The 17,389-nt window shown below is 39.8% G+C and overlaps 1 protein-coding gene across 1 annotated transcript in view; it reads right to left on the minus strand.

The window, feature by feature from the left end:
* SCIN (scinderin) overlaps positions 1-17,389 on the minus strand; it is a 78,710-nt gene that overhangs the window by 22,375 nt on the left and 38,946 nt on the right. The window contains exons 5-8 of the mRNA XM_018047366.1: positions 7,481-7,573; positions 4,129-4,261; positions 3,644-3,732; positions 2,316-2,531 (exon numbers count right to left, since the gene is read on the minus strand). Coding sequence (XP_017902855.1) covers positions 2,316-2,531; positions 3,644-3,732; positions 4,129-4,261; positions 7,481-7,573 — 531 coding nt within the window. The remainder of the gene's footprint in view (positions 1-2,315; positions 2,532-3,643; positions 3,733-4,128; positions 4,262-7,480; positions 7,574-17,389) is intronic.

Consider the following 17,389-nt stretch of genomic DNA (forward strand, 5'->3'; position numbering starts at 1 on the left):
CTTTATCTAATAATATTTCTCTAGGTTTAAAAAAAAAATTTTGGTTTAGATCTGTCATTAAGAACCTTTGACTTTCGTAACCAGTTACAAATCAAGCAACAGGAAGACACTTTTGTCAGTTTGGCTATTGACTTGTTAAGCGTTTAGAGTGCTTTTATACTCTTTTCTTTTATACCCTTCATAGTACTTCCCTCAGTTCTGAGCCTGTGGATTAATAAATACCTATTGTTTGATTGATTAGTGAAAATAGCATGACACTCTAGTTACACGGCAAACTGAAATATTTAGCTCAGAAATACATCTCTTAACTTACATAAATTTTTCATCAGTTGGGAGGCAATTTTTTAAAACTTCTCCTTCCCTGTGCTTTAAGGCATGAGCCTGTTTTTTTCTTTTTTTTCCCCAGGTAAGAGTGGCAGATTGTGACTAAACAATAAAAATGCCAAATTGCATGACTTCTATTTTCAAAATGGGCCATAAGACTAAGATAGAAGCAGGCAGAACTAGTTATTTTCTATTTCCTCCTCCTCATCACAAACTAAAGGTATTTTTGATTAAAAGTTGGAGAGATGAGAGTTGTAAATGAAATGGGCAAGTACACGTGAGTGAGAGACTGCAGGCGCCGCGTGCACACACATCCTCCTGCCTGGGTCCTGGGAGGCTCAGGACAGATCCTCTGTTTTGAAACTGGGGCTTCCCTGGTGGCTCAGAGGGTAAAGCGTCTGCCTGCAGTGTGGGAGACCCGGGTTCGATCCCTGGGTTGGGAAGATCCCCTGGAGAAGGAAATGGCAACGCACTCCGGTACTCTTGCCTGGAAAATTCCATGGACTGAAGAGCCTGGTGGGCTACAGTTCATGGGGCCACAAAGAGTCAGACATGACTGAGCGACTCCACTTTCACTTTGCAATTGAAGATGAGCAAGTGGAATGAAGCAGTGCAGTGCTTTCAGAGAGCAGCCTTCCTGCACCATCGACAGGAACAATGGCAGCATGGCTTGGCTAAACCCAAAATCCTAGAGAAAACCTTGGCCATCATCTTCCCAGGGTGGCATGGGAGGACTTCTCAGAACACTATGCTCTGAGGTGGAGACTACAGCCAGGACACATTTGGAGCTAGGGATCCATGTCCACCACGGGGCTCTCTGGCTGTGCTGAGCTCCAGAAAAGGGTGTCTGAGCAGGACACAGACCCAGGCCCCAAAGCTGATAATCCTCTGACAGCGACCACAAGGCACTTCTCCCTGGGTGGTCCCATAACCCCTGCACAGCTTAGATTCACACTTCAAGCCTTTGAAAAGAGGAAAAACACCTTCTTAAATCCCTTACATTAAATCTCAGACTTTGGTCTGAGCAGTGTGTGACAAGCTCTGGGAATGAAGAGATAAATTATTCAATTCCTTCCCTCAAGGAAGGACAAGAGGTCTGGGAGGAGAAATCTCTAAGTAAATGAACAACTCTGTGGTACTCCTACGATGAATCCATGAGGAACATGACTTCTGGCTTGCGAACAGAGAAAGGTCATTTCAGTGCAGAGAGAAGTCTCTTCAGAAGAGATGAAGCTTGCGACTTAACTGAGTTACAAAGGAGGAGCTGGAGGATCCCTCGAGGCTGAGGAGGCTGAGGTGCAGAGAGCAAGGCTCAGTCATGGAAGGCCTGGGAGGCCAGCTAAGGACGGATGTTCTCAGGAAGACTGTGGAGAGCCACCAACATACTCTAAAACAGAAGTGATCTTATACGGTTCCCCTTAAGTTAGATAACTCAATGGCAGACCAAACACAAAGAGATGTTGGTTAGGGAGAATTCTTAGGAGGGTTTCAACAATTTTTGTAAAAAAAAATAGCAATAATCAACAAATTCATTTTGAACGCTCTAAAAACATCTGTGATGTTGGCACATAACACACAATTTGCCTTTGTGAATGCCCCTAAGGCGCAAGGGAAGGACAACCTTAGGTCCTTGGAGCTTTCGGAACAATGTATCCACACTGGACAAGTCTAGTTCCGAGAGCAGAAGCAGGCTTGGACCAGGAAATGAGATGGAGACAGCTGGGTTCCTTGGAGGCCTCTAAGGTGGTTAGGTGACCTTACACAAATTACCTAGTTTCTTAGAATCTCAGCAAACACACTAGACACTAAGACTGAAGGTCAGACAACGCTGTCTTCCAACTTTCAACTCCCCGGTTTAATATACAATCTTGGATCATCTTTATTAATCATGAAAATGCACATTTTACAATTTGCAGCTTCCTGAAGTTATACTTCCACATAAACTGGCATAAATGGGCTTGACAAACAAATAAACAGAAATATGTAAGTACCTCCACTTTGCCAGAACCATCATCCACCATATGATGCTGGGCTGCCATTTGTGGAGAACTGTGCAGTTTTGAGGCGTCAAATGGAATTTGTTTTATGTGAGCCACTTTTTCTGTGACATACACTTTTCCGAAGCCATCGCTCTGATCTCTATCTCTCCAGTCCTTAAAGAACTGTTTGAAGATTGGTGTTTCACCTCCTTCTGGAAGAACTTGAATCTGAAATGTAAAAAATTATTATTATTATTAGCTCAGTGGGTAGAGCATCAGACTTTTAATCCAAGGGTCCAGGGTTCATATCCCTGTTCAGGTGCTCTGGTTTGGGCTTCCCTGGTGGCTCAGTAGTAAAGAATCCGCTTGCCAATGCAGGAGACATGGGTTTGATCTCTGGGTCAGGAAGATCCCCTGGAAAAGGGAATGGCAACCCACTCCAGTATCCTTGCCTGGGAAATTCCATGGACAGAAGAGCCCGGCAGCATATAGTCCATGGGATCACAAATAGTCGAACATGACTAGTGACTAAACAACAATAATTATAAACAGAAAAATAAGAGACCAAGGGAAAACAATAGTCTAGTTTTGGAGAAAAAACTAAGGAAACACAAAAAGGAGTCTTTTTTTTTTTTTTAAAGATAACAAATGTAAACTTAGAAGCTGGAATCCATATATGAACACAAAAGGAAAAATATCAAATATGAAGCTAAAACAACCCAACCCTGCTTTTTTTCTGATAGCTAAAGTAACTGCCAATGAATTTGGATGTTTGAGAGAAGAATCAAGTCATTTCATATGTTTCCATTACAGTCAAGTAAGTTTGACTGTTTTTCTATTTTAGGTTCATAGGAGGCCTGCGACCTGAAAGAAATTATCTCCTTGTGCTGCTTTTGCCAGGACATAAAAAGGAAGAGAACAGATGAAGCTAGGAGATTCAGAAAAGAAGAGCAACTAGTCAGTGTCTAAATTAATCTCCATGAAGGCAAGTATTTTCTGGGCCTTAGTCCATGTTTATACAACTTGCTTTAGGGAATAACTGATATATGCTCTCAGTTAATTCAACTGTGCTTGACCATCTTGACTTAAAGGCTGTGCAAGAAGTGAATGGGCTTTTATTCTAATCACAGAGTCCCATTGAAAGTCTAATCTCCAATTGCTGCAAAATTTCATCCTCCACACAGAGTTCTAGGGGCACAGGACCCAACATTGCACGCACATAGGTAGGAATGCCTTCTGTGTATGTTTTTCTGAACCAAATTTGCTCAGGAGTTTTGTGGTGATGTCACGAGTTCCCATATCTAAAAAATTTTTCCTAGCTAGTTCATTTCCATACGTACTTGGGTATTTGTAGAATAATTCATTTGCTCTAGGAATTCCTCAGCTGTCTTCATGGCAGCCTTTCTCTCCTGGGGATTAGCATCTTTACCTAACATGCAACATAAATGAAAGAGAATTTTAGAGACATAAGATATTACATGATTAAGAGATACTTGTGCACCAAAAATTAAACATAATTATAATTTAACTACAATACTGAAAAATGGCAAAACTTCCTAGTATACTAAATATATTTAACAATATTATAATATAGAATATATAAAAAATTCTATTCTAGTGCCCAAAGACTTTCTTTTACCCCATCATCCCTAGTAAATAAGGCTAATAATAAGAAAATATGGTTTTGATGTCTGCATTGTATAGATCATGCAGAAAGGTAAGCTTTTTTTAAGTCAGAAAAGATGTTTTATCTTTCTGAAGAAATACATATAAATCTGAAGTATGTCAACAATGCCAATGGCATTTGTTTTTGTTTTTTTTTTACCTTTCCATACGAAAATCTGTTTTGCAGCACCGTGGTCCAAAATGAAGCATTCTTCAGACAGCAGCATCGCCATGGAGAAGGGGTTTTCTTCTGCCACCAGACTCACTTTCATGGAGCCGCTGGCATCTGAAACCTGACATGAAAACCATGAGCTTGCCTGAGGATGATCAGTGAGCTCTAGACTGTGATCATGGTGACGGTTGCTCAACTCTGTACATGTAATAAAAACCACTGAATTGCACACTTTAAATGGATAAACTACATAATATGCACGTTATATCTCAACAAAGCTATTTCAAAGAAAACAAAGACCAAAAAAACCCCTCATGAACCCAGTTATACCTTGGAAAAGACTTTCTTAAAGCCCTTTAGGAAAAAAGTACTACTAATAAAAAGCTAAGTTTCAACACAGAAAATAATAGTGATAATAATCATGGATAAAGTTTGTTTCAGTTTTCACATTTACCAGGCACCACACAATGAACTTCACATGATTATTTCTTAGTCTTTATAAAAATCTTTGAAATAGATACCCTTGTACTCATTGCACACACACAAAGCTGAAGCTTAAACACTCATTCATTCAATATTCACTGAGTACTACCATATCCCAGACACTATGGTAAGGAATGCACTGATATATTATACCTTATGCTTACAGACTTTTTTCAATATGGAGCCTGTCATTTACTTAAATATGCTGTATAAATTATCAAAGTAAATCTCATGTCACAAATAAAACATCATAAAATAAAACTTGTGACATCTGTGTCACAAGTCAACTTACCAAGACTCCCGAAGTTTGGAAACGGCTATAGAACTTTTTTTTTTTTTTAATAAGCTGGAGACGTACAGCTTACAAAGTCTTACAAAATTTCCTAGGTTAGAATTCAGTTTTTTCAAGGCCTGGTAGGCTGAAAGGTAATCCACCTAGGCACTTGTTAAATATGCAGATTTGAGGGTCCTCCCTAGATGAGTGGTGGGGTTTTACAGCACTGCGGTGGCGCTTGAATTCTGTATTTTTAGAAATCACCCTAGGTGACTCAGCTTCCCAGCCCTGTGTTGTTGCGTTAAGTCACTTCAATCGTGTCCGACTCTTTGAGACCCTATGGACTGTAACCTGCTAGGCTCCTCTGTGCATGGGATTCTTTAGGCAAGACTACTGGAGTGGGTTGCCATGCCCTTCTCCAGGGGATCTTCCCTACCCAGGGATCGAACCCGAGTCTCTTACGTCTCCTGCATTGGCAGGAAGGGTCTTTACCACTAGCGCCACCTGTGAAACCCTGTTCAGCTATTTCAAATTATTTTCAGGACTGAAATAGAAGTATGCAATACATGATACACCCACTAGAGGGAGCATTGACCCAAGATTAACATGTGTGTGTTAGTCGCTCAGTCGTGTCCGACTCTTTTGAGATCCTATGGACTGTAACCTGCCAGGCTCCTCTGTCCATGGAATTCTCCAGGCAAGAAACCTGGAATGGGTTGCCATTCCCTTCTCCACGGGATCTTCCTGACCCAGAGATAGAACTCTGGTCTCCTGCACTGCAGGCAGATTATTTATGAACTGAGCCACCAGGGAAGCCCCACGATTAACATGTTCATGCCTATTTATTTACTCTCATGATGCTATCTGAGGGGAGAACAGCTTTATTTAATGAGGTGACATAAAAGGTGTTTGTTAAACTCTTGAAATTGGGTTTTAGAAACCCAATTCTAACAATAAAAATAATAAATATAAATTAAAATAAATTTATGTTTAAAAAATAATAAATTATTTAATTAAAATTAATCTTAAAATAAATAATTTTAAAATAAAAATAATAAAAATGAAACCCAATAATAAAAAATAAGCAGTCACAAAATCTTTAGAATAACAATTTCTGTGTGGCTTATATTAAAATTATCAGCATTTAGGAGTGGTTAAGACATTTTCCTTTGCCATCTAGAAAAAAAGAATCTATTTCTCCTTTCTTTCTACAGAAAAGGAAGTTATTCTACACAAGACAGTAGCTTGAACTTCATTTGAAAATCACAGTGTGTCTGAGCTAGACCATCCCTTTAAAGAGCAGAAAATAGATGTCCTTCTTATCAGAGATGAGAAAAGGACTCACTTCCACAGGGAGATTGTGGTCTGCTCCAAATCATGTGCTTGGAAAGTTACAAAGGCACGGAATGCTTAACGGATCCCATGTGAACAGTCTCCTCACCTGGTACATCTTCTGGATTTTGTTACCCTCACCAGCAATAAAATCATAAAATTGTGGATTGGAAGGAACCTAAGTAGTCTTCCAATTTTATCTCTTTTTTCAGATAAGAAAACTAAGACCCAGAATGGCCGTGTCTTGGCCAAGGTCACTCTGGCAGTCCTTCCCACAGAGTTAATAAGGAACTAAGTCTGCCAACACCCAGGACAGTTTTTACCTTTTTCCTTCCAGCTATTTGATTTGATAACATTGCCCTCTTATAAAAAAGACTTCATGATGGCTAAACAGGATATTTCAAGTGAGGTCACAATTTTATAGCTCATTAGGATTTCATAAAAAAAAAGCTTACAGTCTTTTTACTCTACAAAGGAAACACTTTATTGAATGTATTGTACTGAATGTAAGATATCAGGACATAGTGTCACTGGAGCGATGAGCAGTCGAGAGGAGATACCCCACCTCCAAGGCAAGGAGCACCGGCTGTGTTTTGCATCAAAGAATTGATGCTTTTGAATTGCAGTGTTGCAAAAGACTCTTGAGAGTCCCTTGGACTGAAAGGAGATCCAACCAGTCCATCCTAAAAGAGATCAGTCCTGAATAATCATTGGAAGGACTGATGTTGAAGCTGAAACTCCAATACTTTGGCCACCTGATGCGAAGAGCTGACTCATTTTAAAAGACCCTGATGCTGGGAAAGATTGAAGGTGGGAGGAGAAGGGGATGACAGAGCATGAGATGGATGGATGGCATCACCAACTCAATGGACATGGGTCTGGGTAAACTCCGGGAGTTGGTGATGGACAGGGAGGCCTGGCGTGCTGTGATCCATGGGGTTGCAAGGAGTCGGACATGACTGAGTGATTGAACTGAACTGAACTGTTGCAAACTAGTACAGCAACAATATATATAATTTTTAAATTTAAATCACAGCAAATTATTTGTTGTTTTTAATAAAAATTTTAAAAGTAATAGAAATAGGAGTTTTAAATAACTGTGTTAAAGCAAAGAACAAATTCTTCCCACACATTTCTCTTTGAGGGCAATGAGGAGCATTGTCATCTGTGGCAAACTGTCCCTCCCCAGCAGGTCTCCCCAGCACCATCCTGTCCAATAAAAACAACAGAACTTCCTACCAGTGAACTCACCATGTAGAGTTTAGCCATTTTCCTATTAGTTATATCTGCTTTGATATCATCATCATCTTCTCCATCCCTAAGCTCTGGCTTTTTCCCTAATACCTGGAAAAAAAGAGTACAGATAAAAAGATAAAGACCTCTCATTAGTACTGAAGTTGAAAAAAAAGATTCTAAAGTCATAGATTATAAAATATTAGCAACTGAAATGACAAGGCTCGGACATTTCTCACCAATCATGCTAAACTGGCCTTCTCCCACAGATCAAATCAATCCATAGCATTAAGTAAACAAACACTGAGTCTGCTGGTGATGTGAACTTTCAAGGAAGTGAAATCCCAAACTTGAAAGTGTAGGTCTCCGTATTATTGAAAACTAGTAGGAATTAATTAAAATATGAGTTCTAAGTTCAGCTGTGCAACAAAATATCTTCCATAACCTCTGCTTCTACAAGCAATCTATAGGTTTTATTAATTTATTGTAACAAAGTCTTGGGCAAAATTACTATTTGAGGGTAGGGTACTATTATTATTATTGATATAGGCTGCTGCTGCTGCTAAGTCGCTTCAGTCGTGTCTGACTCTGTGCGACCCCATAGACGGCAGCCCACCAGGCTCCCCCGTCCCTGGGATTCTCCAGGCAAGAACACTGGAGTGGGTTGCCATTTCCCTCTCCAATGCATGAAAGTGAAAAGTCAAAGTGAAGTCGCTCAGTCATGCCCGACTCTAGCGACCCCATGGACTGCAGCCCACCAGGCTCCTCTGTCCATGGGATTTTCCAGGCAAAAGTACTGGAGTGGGGTGCCATTGCCTTCTCCGACTGATATAGGCTAGGCTGGATGAACTGTCAGTTAATCATATCATGCTTTGCTTCCTGCTGCATTTTTGACACAGAACAAACCAACGTCGAATGAATGAATGTGCTTATGTACTCTTTGCACACCTGATGCAATCCAGAAGTTTAAGGAAAGCATTTGGTAGAAAATACATTTGGATATGCTTTGAAATTTCTGTACACTAAAATCATCCCCCAAAATGCCTATAAAGACCTTAATTAATGAATTTAATTAATTGACATAAGTATCATAGTATGTTAAGAACAGGAATCAAATATAAATTTATTCAAAACCATGAGTTTTATAACACAAAGATATAAATTCAAGTTTAAAAATGTAAAGATGCTATTCATTTAGATTTAATAAATGTTTAATATACAGTGAGATTCCACGCATAATGTGTTTTACAGTCAGTATTCCTTACAAATGTACTGTATGAAAATACATACTGCTGAATACCATACAATATAAGTTTGAATTCTAATCTATGCATGAGTACAGCACAAGAGATATACTAAAGACTTATTTTCCTCTGGGAATATGCCCTCTTTTTGCTTACACAATGATCCATAAAATCCTTTTATTATTGAACATACTAAACGATTGCAATATAGTTTTTCTTCTTTTGCTAAAAGCAGGATCAAGACAAAAGTTAAAATGCAACCAAAATTGCTTTTTTTTATAACAATTTTATCTTGGTTAGAAATATGTATTCCTTATAAGAGCAGTGAAAGATGTCATATACCCTTTTAAAGTTCTACTCCAATGAAGACAGTAGTTTGCAATCAATAGTTTGGACATATTTAATTCTGAAACAGAGAATCTGAGAATGCTCCTTGAAAGTTTCACCTAAACCAAGACCTGTCATTCCAGCTTGGAGTCCCCTCTTTCCTTCAATTATTTCCTGTAAGTTTCCACTTAAAAGTACCACCATCCTCTAACATGCTCCAAACAGCTTTATCTTTCCACAAAACTGACCATTCTCTGTCCATGTCAGTGAATCTCTATTCCTCTCTCCACCTGGACTTAAAATCATGACATCAGTGTTGAATACCTGCTGTCCTTCATTTTGAATCTCTTAGCTGCTCAGTCATTAGATTCTCCCTCTTAACTGATGATGTTGAAAGTCTCCGATCCCTGTCTACATTAACCTCCACCCTCGTGAAGTTCTTCATCACCCAAGTCACAGGTTATGCCTACTCCTGTCAATTCCCTCCTGCCTTCAGGGCCCCATTCATCTTTTCATCCAGAAAGTTATTCTTTACAGTGGCTGGAAGACTCCTTGTTTCACTTCAGTGTTTCAAGAAGATGACTCCAGATAAGATTTACATCTTTTATCTGGGGTAGTGATTTTTTTTTCAATTTTTTTGTTTTATTTATTTCTTTATAGCTGTGCTGGGTCTTCACTGATGCCTGGGCTTTCCTCTAGTTGTGGAGGGTACACAGGCTTCTCGCTACGGTGGCTTCTCTCATTGTGGAGCACGGCTCTAGGGCACGTGGGCTTCAGTATTTGCACCTCCCAGACTCTAGAGCACAGGCTTAGTAGTTGTGGCACACTGGCTCAGCTGCCTCAAGGCGTGCGGAATCTTCCTGGACTGGGGGTGGAACCCATGTCCCCTTCGTTGGCAGGGGGATTCTTTATCAGTGAGCCATCAGGGAAGCCTGGCAGTAGTGATTCTTAAGGTTCAATGCGCTCAAGCACCATCTGGGTAACTTGATAAAATACAGATTCCCAACTGCCAACTGCTACAGTGGATTTGAGGTGAAACCCAGAAATCTACAGGATTCCCAGGTGGCACTAGCCGTAAAGAACCCGCCTGCCAATACTGGAACCATAAGAGAAGTGGGTTCTATCCCTGGGTTGAGAAGATCCCCTGGAGGAGGGCATGGCAGCCCACTCCAGTATTCTTGGCTGGCGAATCCCACAGACAGAGGAGCCAGGTGAGCTACAGTCCATGTGGTTGCCAAGAGTCAGACAAAATGGAAGCGACTTAGCACAGAGGCACGCACCAGAAATCTGCAGATGATTCTGAACTGGCTGCTACTGACAGAGCTCCAACTCCTTTGAGATGATTCTGAACGGGATGCTACTGACAGAGCCCCTCTGCTTGGATTCCAAGGCACCTCCAGAGGCTGGATGTAACGTACTCGGCATTATTTCCCAGCATCTCCTCTAATCAGGCTGATGTTTTCCATGTTCCCCAGCAGCCATGCACTTTCCTTCCCCAGGGTGGTACATAAAGCTGCATGTAACTGTCACCTAGGTTGACTGGGTGTGGCAGAACCAAAACCGAGCAACAACTCTTTGGTTGATTCAGCTAATTATAATTAGCACAATACTGTTCAGCATAGTAATAGCTACCACTTATTGAATGTCTCCTATGAGTCACACATTGGATAAGGAACTTTAGACACATGTTAATTTCAACCTTATAAGAGCTCCCGTGAACCAGATACTGTTATCATTTTACAGAAAATGTCACTGATACCCAATGAAGCAAAGAGATTGTTTTACACACTGCTACGTGTTGAGGCTGAGATTCTGGTTGTTGTTCAGTTGCTCAGTCATGTCTGACTCTTTGTGATTCAATGGACTGCAGCACACCAGTCCTCCCTGTTCTTCACCATCTCCCAAAGTTTACTCAAACTCATGTCCATTGAGTCAGTGATGCCATCCAACCATCTCATCCTCTGTCGTCCCCTTCTCCCCCCACCTTCAATCTTTCCCAGCATCAGGGTCTTTTCTAATGAGCTGGCTCTTCACATCAGGTGGCCAAAGTATTGGAGTTTCAGCTTCAACATCAGTCCTTCCAATGAATATTCAAGGTTGATATTCTTTAGGGTTGTCTCGTTGGATATCCTTGCAGTCCAAGGGACTCTCAAGAGTCTTCTCCAATGCCACAGTTCAAAAACGTCAATGCTTCAGCACTCAGCTTTCTCTATGGTCCAACTCTCATAACCATACATGACTGCTGGAAAAACTGTAGCTTCGACTATACGGACTTTTGTCAACAAAGTGATGTCTCTGCTTTTTAATACACCATCTATTTTTGTCATAGCTTTTCTTCCAAGGAGCAAGTGTCTTTTAATTTCATGGCTGCAGTCACCGTCCACAGTAATTTTGGAGTCCAGCAAAATAAAATCTTTTATAAGGTTTCTCAGGAGACAGGTAAGGTGGCCTGGCATTCCCATCCGTTTAAGAATTTTCCAGTTTGTGGTGATCCATACAGTCAAAGGTTTTCAAGTAATCAATGAAGCAGAAGTAGCTATTTTTCTGGAATCCCCTTGCTTTTTCTATAATCCAAAAAATGTTGGCAATTTGATCTCTGGTTCCTCTGCCTTTTCAAAATCCAGCTTGTACATCTGGAAGTTCTCAGTTCACATACTGCTGAAGCCTAGCTTGAGCATAACCTTTTGAGCATAACCTTCCTAGGACAGGAGGTACAATGAGCACAATTGTGTGGTAGTTTGACCATCCTTTGGCATTGCCCTTTTTGGGGGACTGGAATGAAACTGACCTTTTCCAGTCCTGGGGTCACTACTGAGTTTTCCAAATGTGCTGACATATTGAATGCAGCACTTTCATAGCATCATCTTTTAGGATTTGAAATAGCTCAACTGGAAATCCATCACCTCCACTTGGCTTGTTCATAGTAATACTTCCTAAGGCCCACCTTACTTCAGACTCCATGATGTCTGGCTCTAGGTGAGTGACCATACCATCATGGTTATCTAGGTCATTAGGACTTTTTTTATACAGTTTTTCTGTGTTTTCTTGTATTCTTCTTAATTTCTTCTGCTTCTAATAGGTCCTTACTGTTTTTGTCCTTTATCATGCCCATCCTTACATGAAATGTTCCCTTGATATCTCCAATTTTCTTGACATGGGTTATTTTATACCTGTCTGAGATTGATGATTTTATTTCTTTGAAAATTATCCATTAATGATAGTACCCCACTTGTCTAAACACCATGTAGTGGAATGCATTTATATATTTATTGCTTTTTATTATGTTGCATGTATTCAACTAAAACTTTTCAAATGCCATAATGTGCCACACTTAATATAACCGGTGCTTATATATCAGTGTGTACCAGACACCTTTCTAAGCACTTTACATTTATTAAATTATTTCATATTCATAACAAGCTATGAGGTGGCACTTTCATTATCCCATTTTACTCTTGAAGAAAAAAGACTAAGTTCATGCAGCTAGTAGGTGACAGAGTCCAGATTGGAACTCTGACTCCAGAGTATGTGTTCTTAACTAACAGGCTGTGCTGTCTCTCCAAGCTATGTTAAAAAGTCTTCACTCAACTGTTGAGGACTTGTCGTTGGAGATGAAGCAGAGGGTGTTTCATAGCAGAGATTGTATATTTCTATTTATTGTCATGTTTATTTCTCCCATGCTGATCAGAATAATGCCAGCAAATACTCCGTGCAGCACTCATCCCATACACAATGCGTAGAGTACTCTCCCTTCCTCTCCGCATAGCTTTCATTTTTCTCAAAGTCCTATCTGTCTACTCTCCTTTCCTCTCGGTTCTGCCTATGCTGTGGGCATTAAAGGCTGAAAGAGAGGAGTTCTTTCATCTATCAGTGTTGTGGGAGCAAACAGCCCTTAAAAAAGATAAAACAAACATGAAAGAGCCTGCTAAAAAATGTAAAACAGTAAAACTATGATACTTTTTTATCCATAAAATCATCAGAGGTTAGGAAAAAACTGACAATATCCCGTGTTGAGAAAAATTCAGTATTCTACCAGGCATTCTGGTGAGAAGGAACATTCTTCAAAGTGATGAACAGTAACAAAAACCTTAAAAGCATGGCCTATCCAGCTTACTCTGTTGACCATACTTCACAAGATATGTGAAAAGTCCACTAAACACATATCCTAACACAAAAAAACCATCTGTTTACCTTCTGAAAGTCACAGCCACGCAGAGCGTGTTTCTCTGTATACATATAGTTTAGCCAGGTGTGCTACTAAATTATTAAAAGCAAACATCATAAATTAAGCTATGAACAGTGGCCACTTCTTTTATAATTGTATTTTAAAGATATGGAAGAATATTTAATATTTAATAATTTTCAGAAAAATTCATGTGTGGCATCAACAGCACTCACAAAATGTTTTTAAAAAATACAGGTCAGAGATAAGAAAGAGTTCCTCCACCAACTATGTCTACTCACACTTAGAAGGCAGCTCTGCTCACCAGTATATAACCAACACTGTACTCTATTTATTCTTATGTGTAAGGTAATTCGTGTCAACATATGCATATAAGTGCACATTAAGGAATATGATGGCATTCCAAATAAATGACTTGGATAGAAAAAAACAAAGGACGCCTATCATTTGATTGAATCCTTCTATTCTAGTTTATTCTAAAGAAATAATTAAAATTAACTTGATAAATGTTCATTACACTGTTTTATAATATTAAAACCACCTAAATGCTCAACATGGAAGGAACTGATTAAATAAATTAGGCTATAGCAATACAGTGGAAAATTTTACAGTCATTATAGTATGAAAATTACTTGATGATTAGGAAAATGATTACAACATTTCAAGTAAAAATTTAGATTTCCAAGCATTATCTGCAGTATGAACTCTTTCTTACAAAAGCACTGAGCTATGTATGTGAAAACAAAGACTGAGAAAATTTGGTTACTCTGTTTTCAAAGGTAGGACTTAGGGTAATACCATTCTCTACTATGACTAATTCAAAAATTTCAACAACAAACATGTATTTTTCTTTAATAAAACTATAAAAACTTTTATTTAAAAAATGTTGACATCTCATATTTGTTTCCCAGTAGTAACTTATTACTTGCTGCTGCTGCTGCTGCTAAGTCGCTTCAGTCATGTCCGACTCTGTGTGACCCCATAGACGGCAGTCCACCAGGCTCCCCCGTCCCTGGGATTCTCCAGGCAAGAACACTAGAGTGGGCTGCCATTTCCTTCTCCAGTGCATGAAAGTGAAAAGGGAAAGTGAAGTCGCTCAGTCATGTCTGACTCTTCGTGACCCCATAGACTGCAGCCTACCAGGCTCCTCCACCCACGGGATTTTCCAGGCAAGAGTGCTGGAGTGGGGTGCCATTGCCTTACTTAAACGAGAGTAATTACCACTTCATTTTAACTTTGTGATGGAGGTTTAGTCGCAAAATCGTATCTGACTCTGTGACTGCACGGACTGTAGAGTCCAACAGACTTCTCTATCCATGGGATTTTCCAGGCAAGAATATTGGAGTGAGTTGCCATTCCCTTCTCCAGGGGATCCTCCCAACCCAGGGATCAAACCCAGGTTTCCTGCATTGCAGGCAGATTCTTTACCAACTAAGCCACCAGGGAAGCCTGACTACCTTAGGCTTCTGTCTCAGCCGTATTCCCTCAGTTCACCAAAGGATAGTAAATATTACTGGATCCCTAACAGCTCTAGGCATTTTGACCGAAGAAGCACTTGTTAATGTAAAGACGTAGAAGTAGTTACCAAATGGCACCCCACTCCAGTACTCTAGCCTGGAGAACCCCAGATGGAGGAGCCTGGTGGGCTGCAGTCCATGGGGTCACTAAGAGTCGGACACGACTGAGCGACTTCACTTTCGCTTTTCACTTTCATGCATTGGAGAAGGACATGGCAACCCACTCCAGTGTTCTTGCCTGGAGAATCCCAGGGACAGAGGAGCCTGTTGGGCTGCCGTCTATGGGGTGGCTAAGAGTCGGACACGACTGACTTACCAGCAGCAGCAGCAGCAGGGCCCCAGGGTTCTTAAGTTTTCAGCTAGGAAATGAAGTAGCTCCAAAGACCACAGCGACTGGTTTGTTACAGATGGGATGTGAATACAAAAATGGGAATATCTGTATCTTTTCCTCTCTGTTTTATCAGTAACATAATGGAAATGCTTAACAATGTAAAAACTACTCCAAATATATTAAAGAGGTTGGAAATTTGTGGAAATACAATTTTGTTCTTTGCCTAGACTTTCTTTTCTGCTGTTTATTCTTTGCCTTCAACAGGAGCTCAATTCAAAACAACTCTAATTCTAAACAACAACTAATATAAATATCGGGAGATATTTATATTAAATTATTAAAGCAAACACACAACCCAGCTCTATATTCACAATCCCCCATCTTCAGAATTTCTAGGTTTTCATGACCTGTGCCAAGACCATCCTCAGCATCTCGTGTGTCTTTTGTAGGATCCACTGCAACTTTGTTTAAAGCATAAGTTGGCCTATGTGTAAATTTGTTTTCTTAGAAAGAAGGATCAAGCAGTTAAGGAAAACTTTGCTATATTTTCATAATCCTTACTGACTTCTCACATTTGCAACTGTCTTTATTTTGAAGCTTTTAGCCAGAGCCATCTGTTTTGGATATAAAATTCCAACATTTGCAATATAGCTCATACAAGATCCATTTTCCTTCCTTTGACATTCAACAACAGAAACGTCAAGATGCTTGGACACTTTACAGTAAGAAATTGACGTAAATAGTAAGAAAAGAAGAGATAATTATGTGGCCTGGAAGAAGAACAGTATATAACTCAAACTCCAAATCACCTGGGATAAAAATTATTTACACTGGTGTCAAGTCCTACAGTGTCAAACAGAGGGTCTTATGTACTTCTCAACCCAATTTCATCTCAAGATTAGGAAAATGAGTTAGGAGTGTGCCTTAGGCCCAGGTCTTAAAAACACTGAAGCAAGGATGTAACTAACCCCCTGGAATTCCAACTCCTACTGCAGTGCTTTTAAGAGAATGACACATGGCATTGTTTTTACCTTAATTATTTCACTGTAATGGCTCTGCTTCTTTTCTCACTACAAACAGAGTAAGTTTCTGCATTCTAAGAGCTAAAATTTTAATTGTTCAATAGTTTTTCTGTCTTATTTCCTTTCCCTAACTGGAAAAAAGATCAATACAGTGCAAGCATATGGTGAATAGAAAGAAATTGTTCAAGTGAAGTACAGCCTCATAGTTACAGTATATTTACTTACTTCGAGACAGTTTATGTCTTTGATAAGACTAATATTTGATAACAGGGAAGAGACACTCATATAAAATGACAGGCAATTCTGAGAAAAGTGGCACCCTCCTGTAGCCAGCCCCACCTAATATGGAAACAGTCCATTTGCCCTCCTGCTCTCTCTCACTGATGTACTTCCCCACCTCTAAAACACCTTTATCCCTTTACTGATAAGTCATATAAAGGGTAATTTAATACATCAAATAGTGGGTAAGGTATTTTAGATCGAGGGAAAGCGTGTGAAATACCTGTTTGGATAAAAGGACAAAAGTGAAATGAATGTCTACAAGAGAGCTTCGTTTCATTATCTCGCTCAGGGCTGTCCAGCAGAATTTTCTGTGACTATAATGTTTCATATCTGTGTGATCCAATACAGTAGTCACTAGCTACCTGTAGCTACTGAGCACCCGAAATGTGGTGAATGTCACCAAGTAACTAAATTTTAAGTGTTATTTAATGTTAGCTAATTTAAATCAAAAGCTAAATAGCCACTTGTGTCTCACACATCAAATACATGCCTCATTTGACAACGTAGCTCAGGAGGATGCAGAGAACGCTGTGGCCTAGGGGAACTGATCATGATGGAGACCTGAACCTCAGCATTACTGTAACATCCACACTGTAGAGATTATACTTAGGGAGTCAACATCATGAGAAAGTTAACTCATAAATTATTATAATATAGAAAGCTAATCCACAAATTATACTACATATAGCTAACATGATTTTTTTTTAACATGGAAACATAACTCCCAAGTTGTTAAAATATATAAGTCAGAACGTCAACTTACTAAACTGGAGCAGCTGTTTTCTGCTGACTGCATACTAGAACCACCTAGGAGTTATGATAAAGAACACTCACATCTGAATCCCAGCCCCAGAGATGCTGAATGAAGCCCTGGCACTGTGTATCTGGAGAGACCCTGGGCTGGGTACAGTGATACAACTTAAACCTTTAGTGGTATCAGCTTTGTTAGCATGGCTCACTCATCTTAACCATCAGGACAAGTCTGCCAAGCATTTCTGACTTTCATATGCATGCGGGCTAA

The sequence above is a fragment of the Capra hircus genome, chromosome 4 (assembly GCF_001704415.2).
Source record: "Capra hircus breed San Clemente chromosome 4, ASM170441v1, whole genome shotgun sequence".
Lineage (NCBI taxonomy): Eukaryota > Metazoa > Chordata > Mammalia > Artiodactyla > Bovidae > Capra > Capra hircus.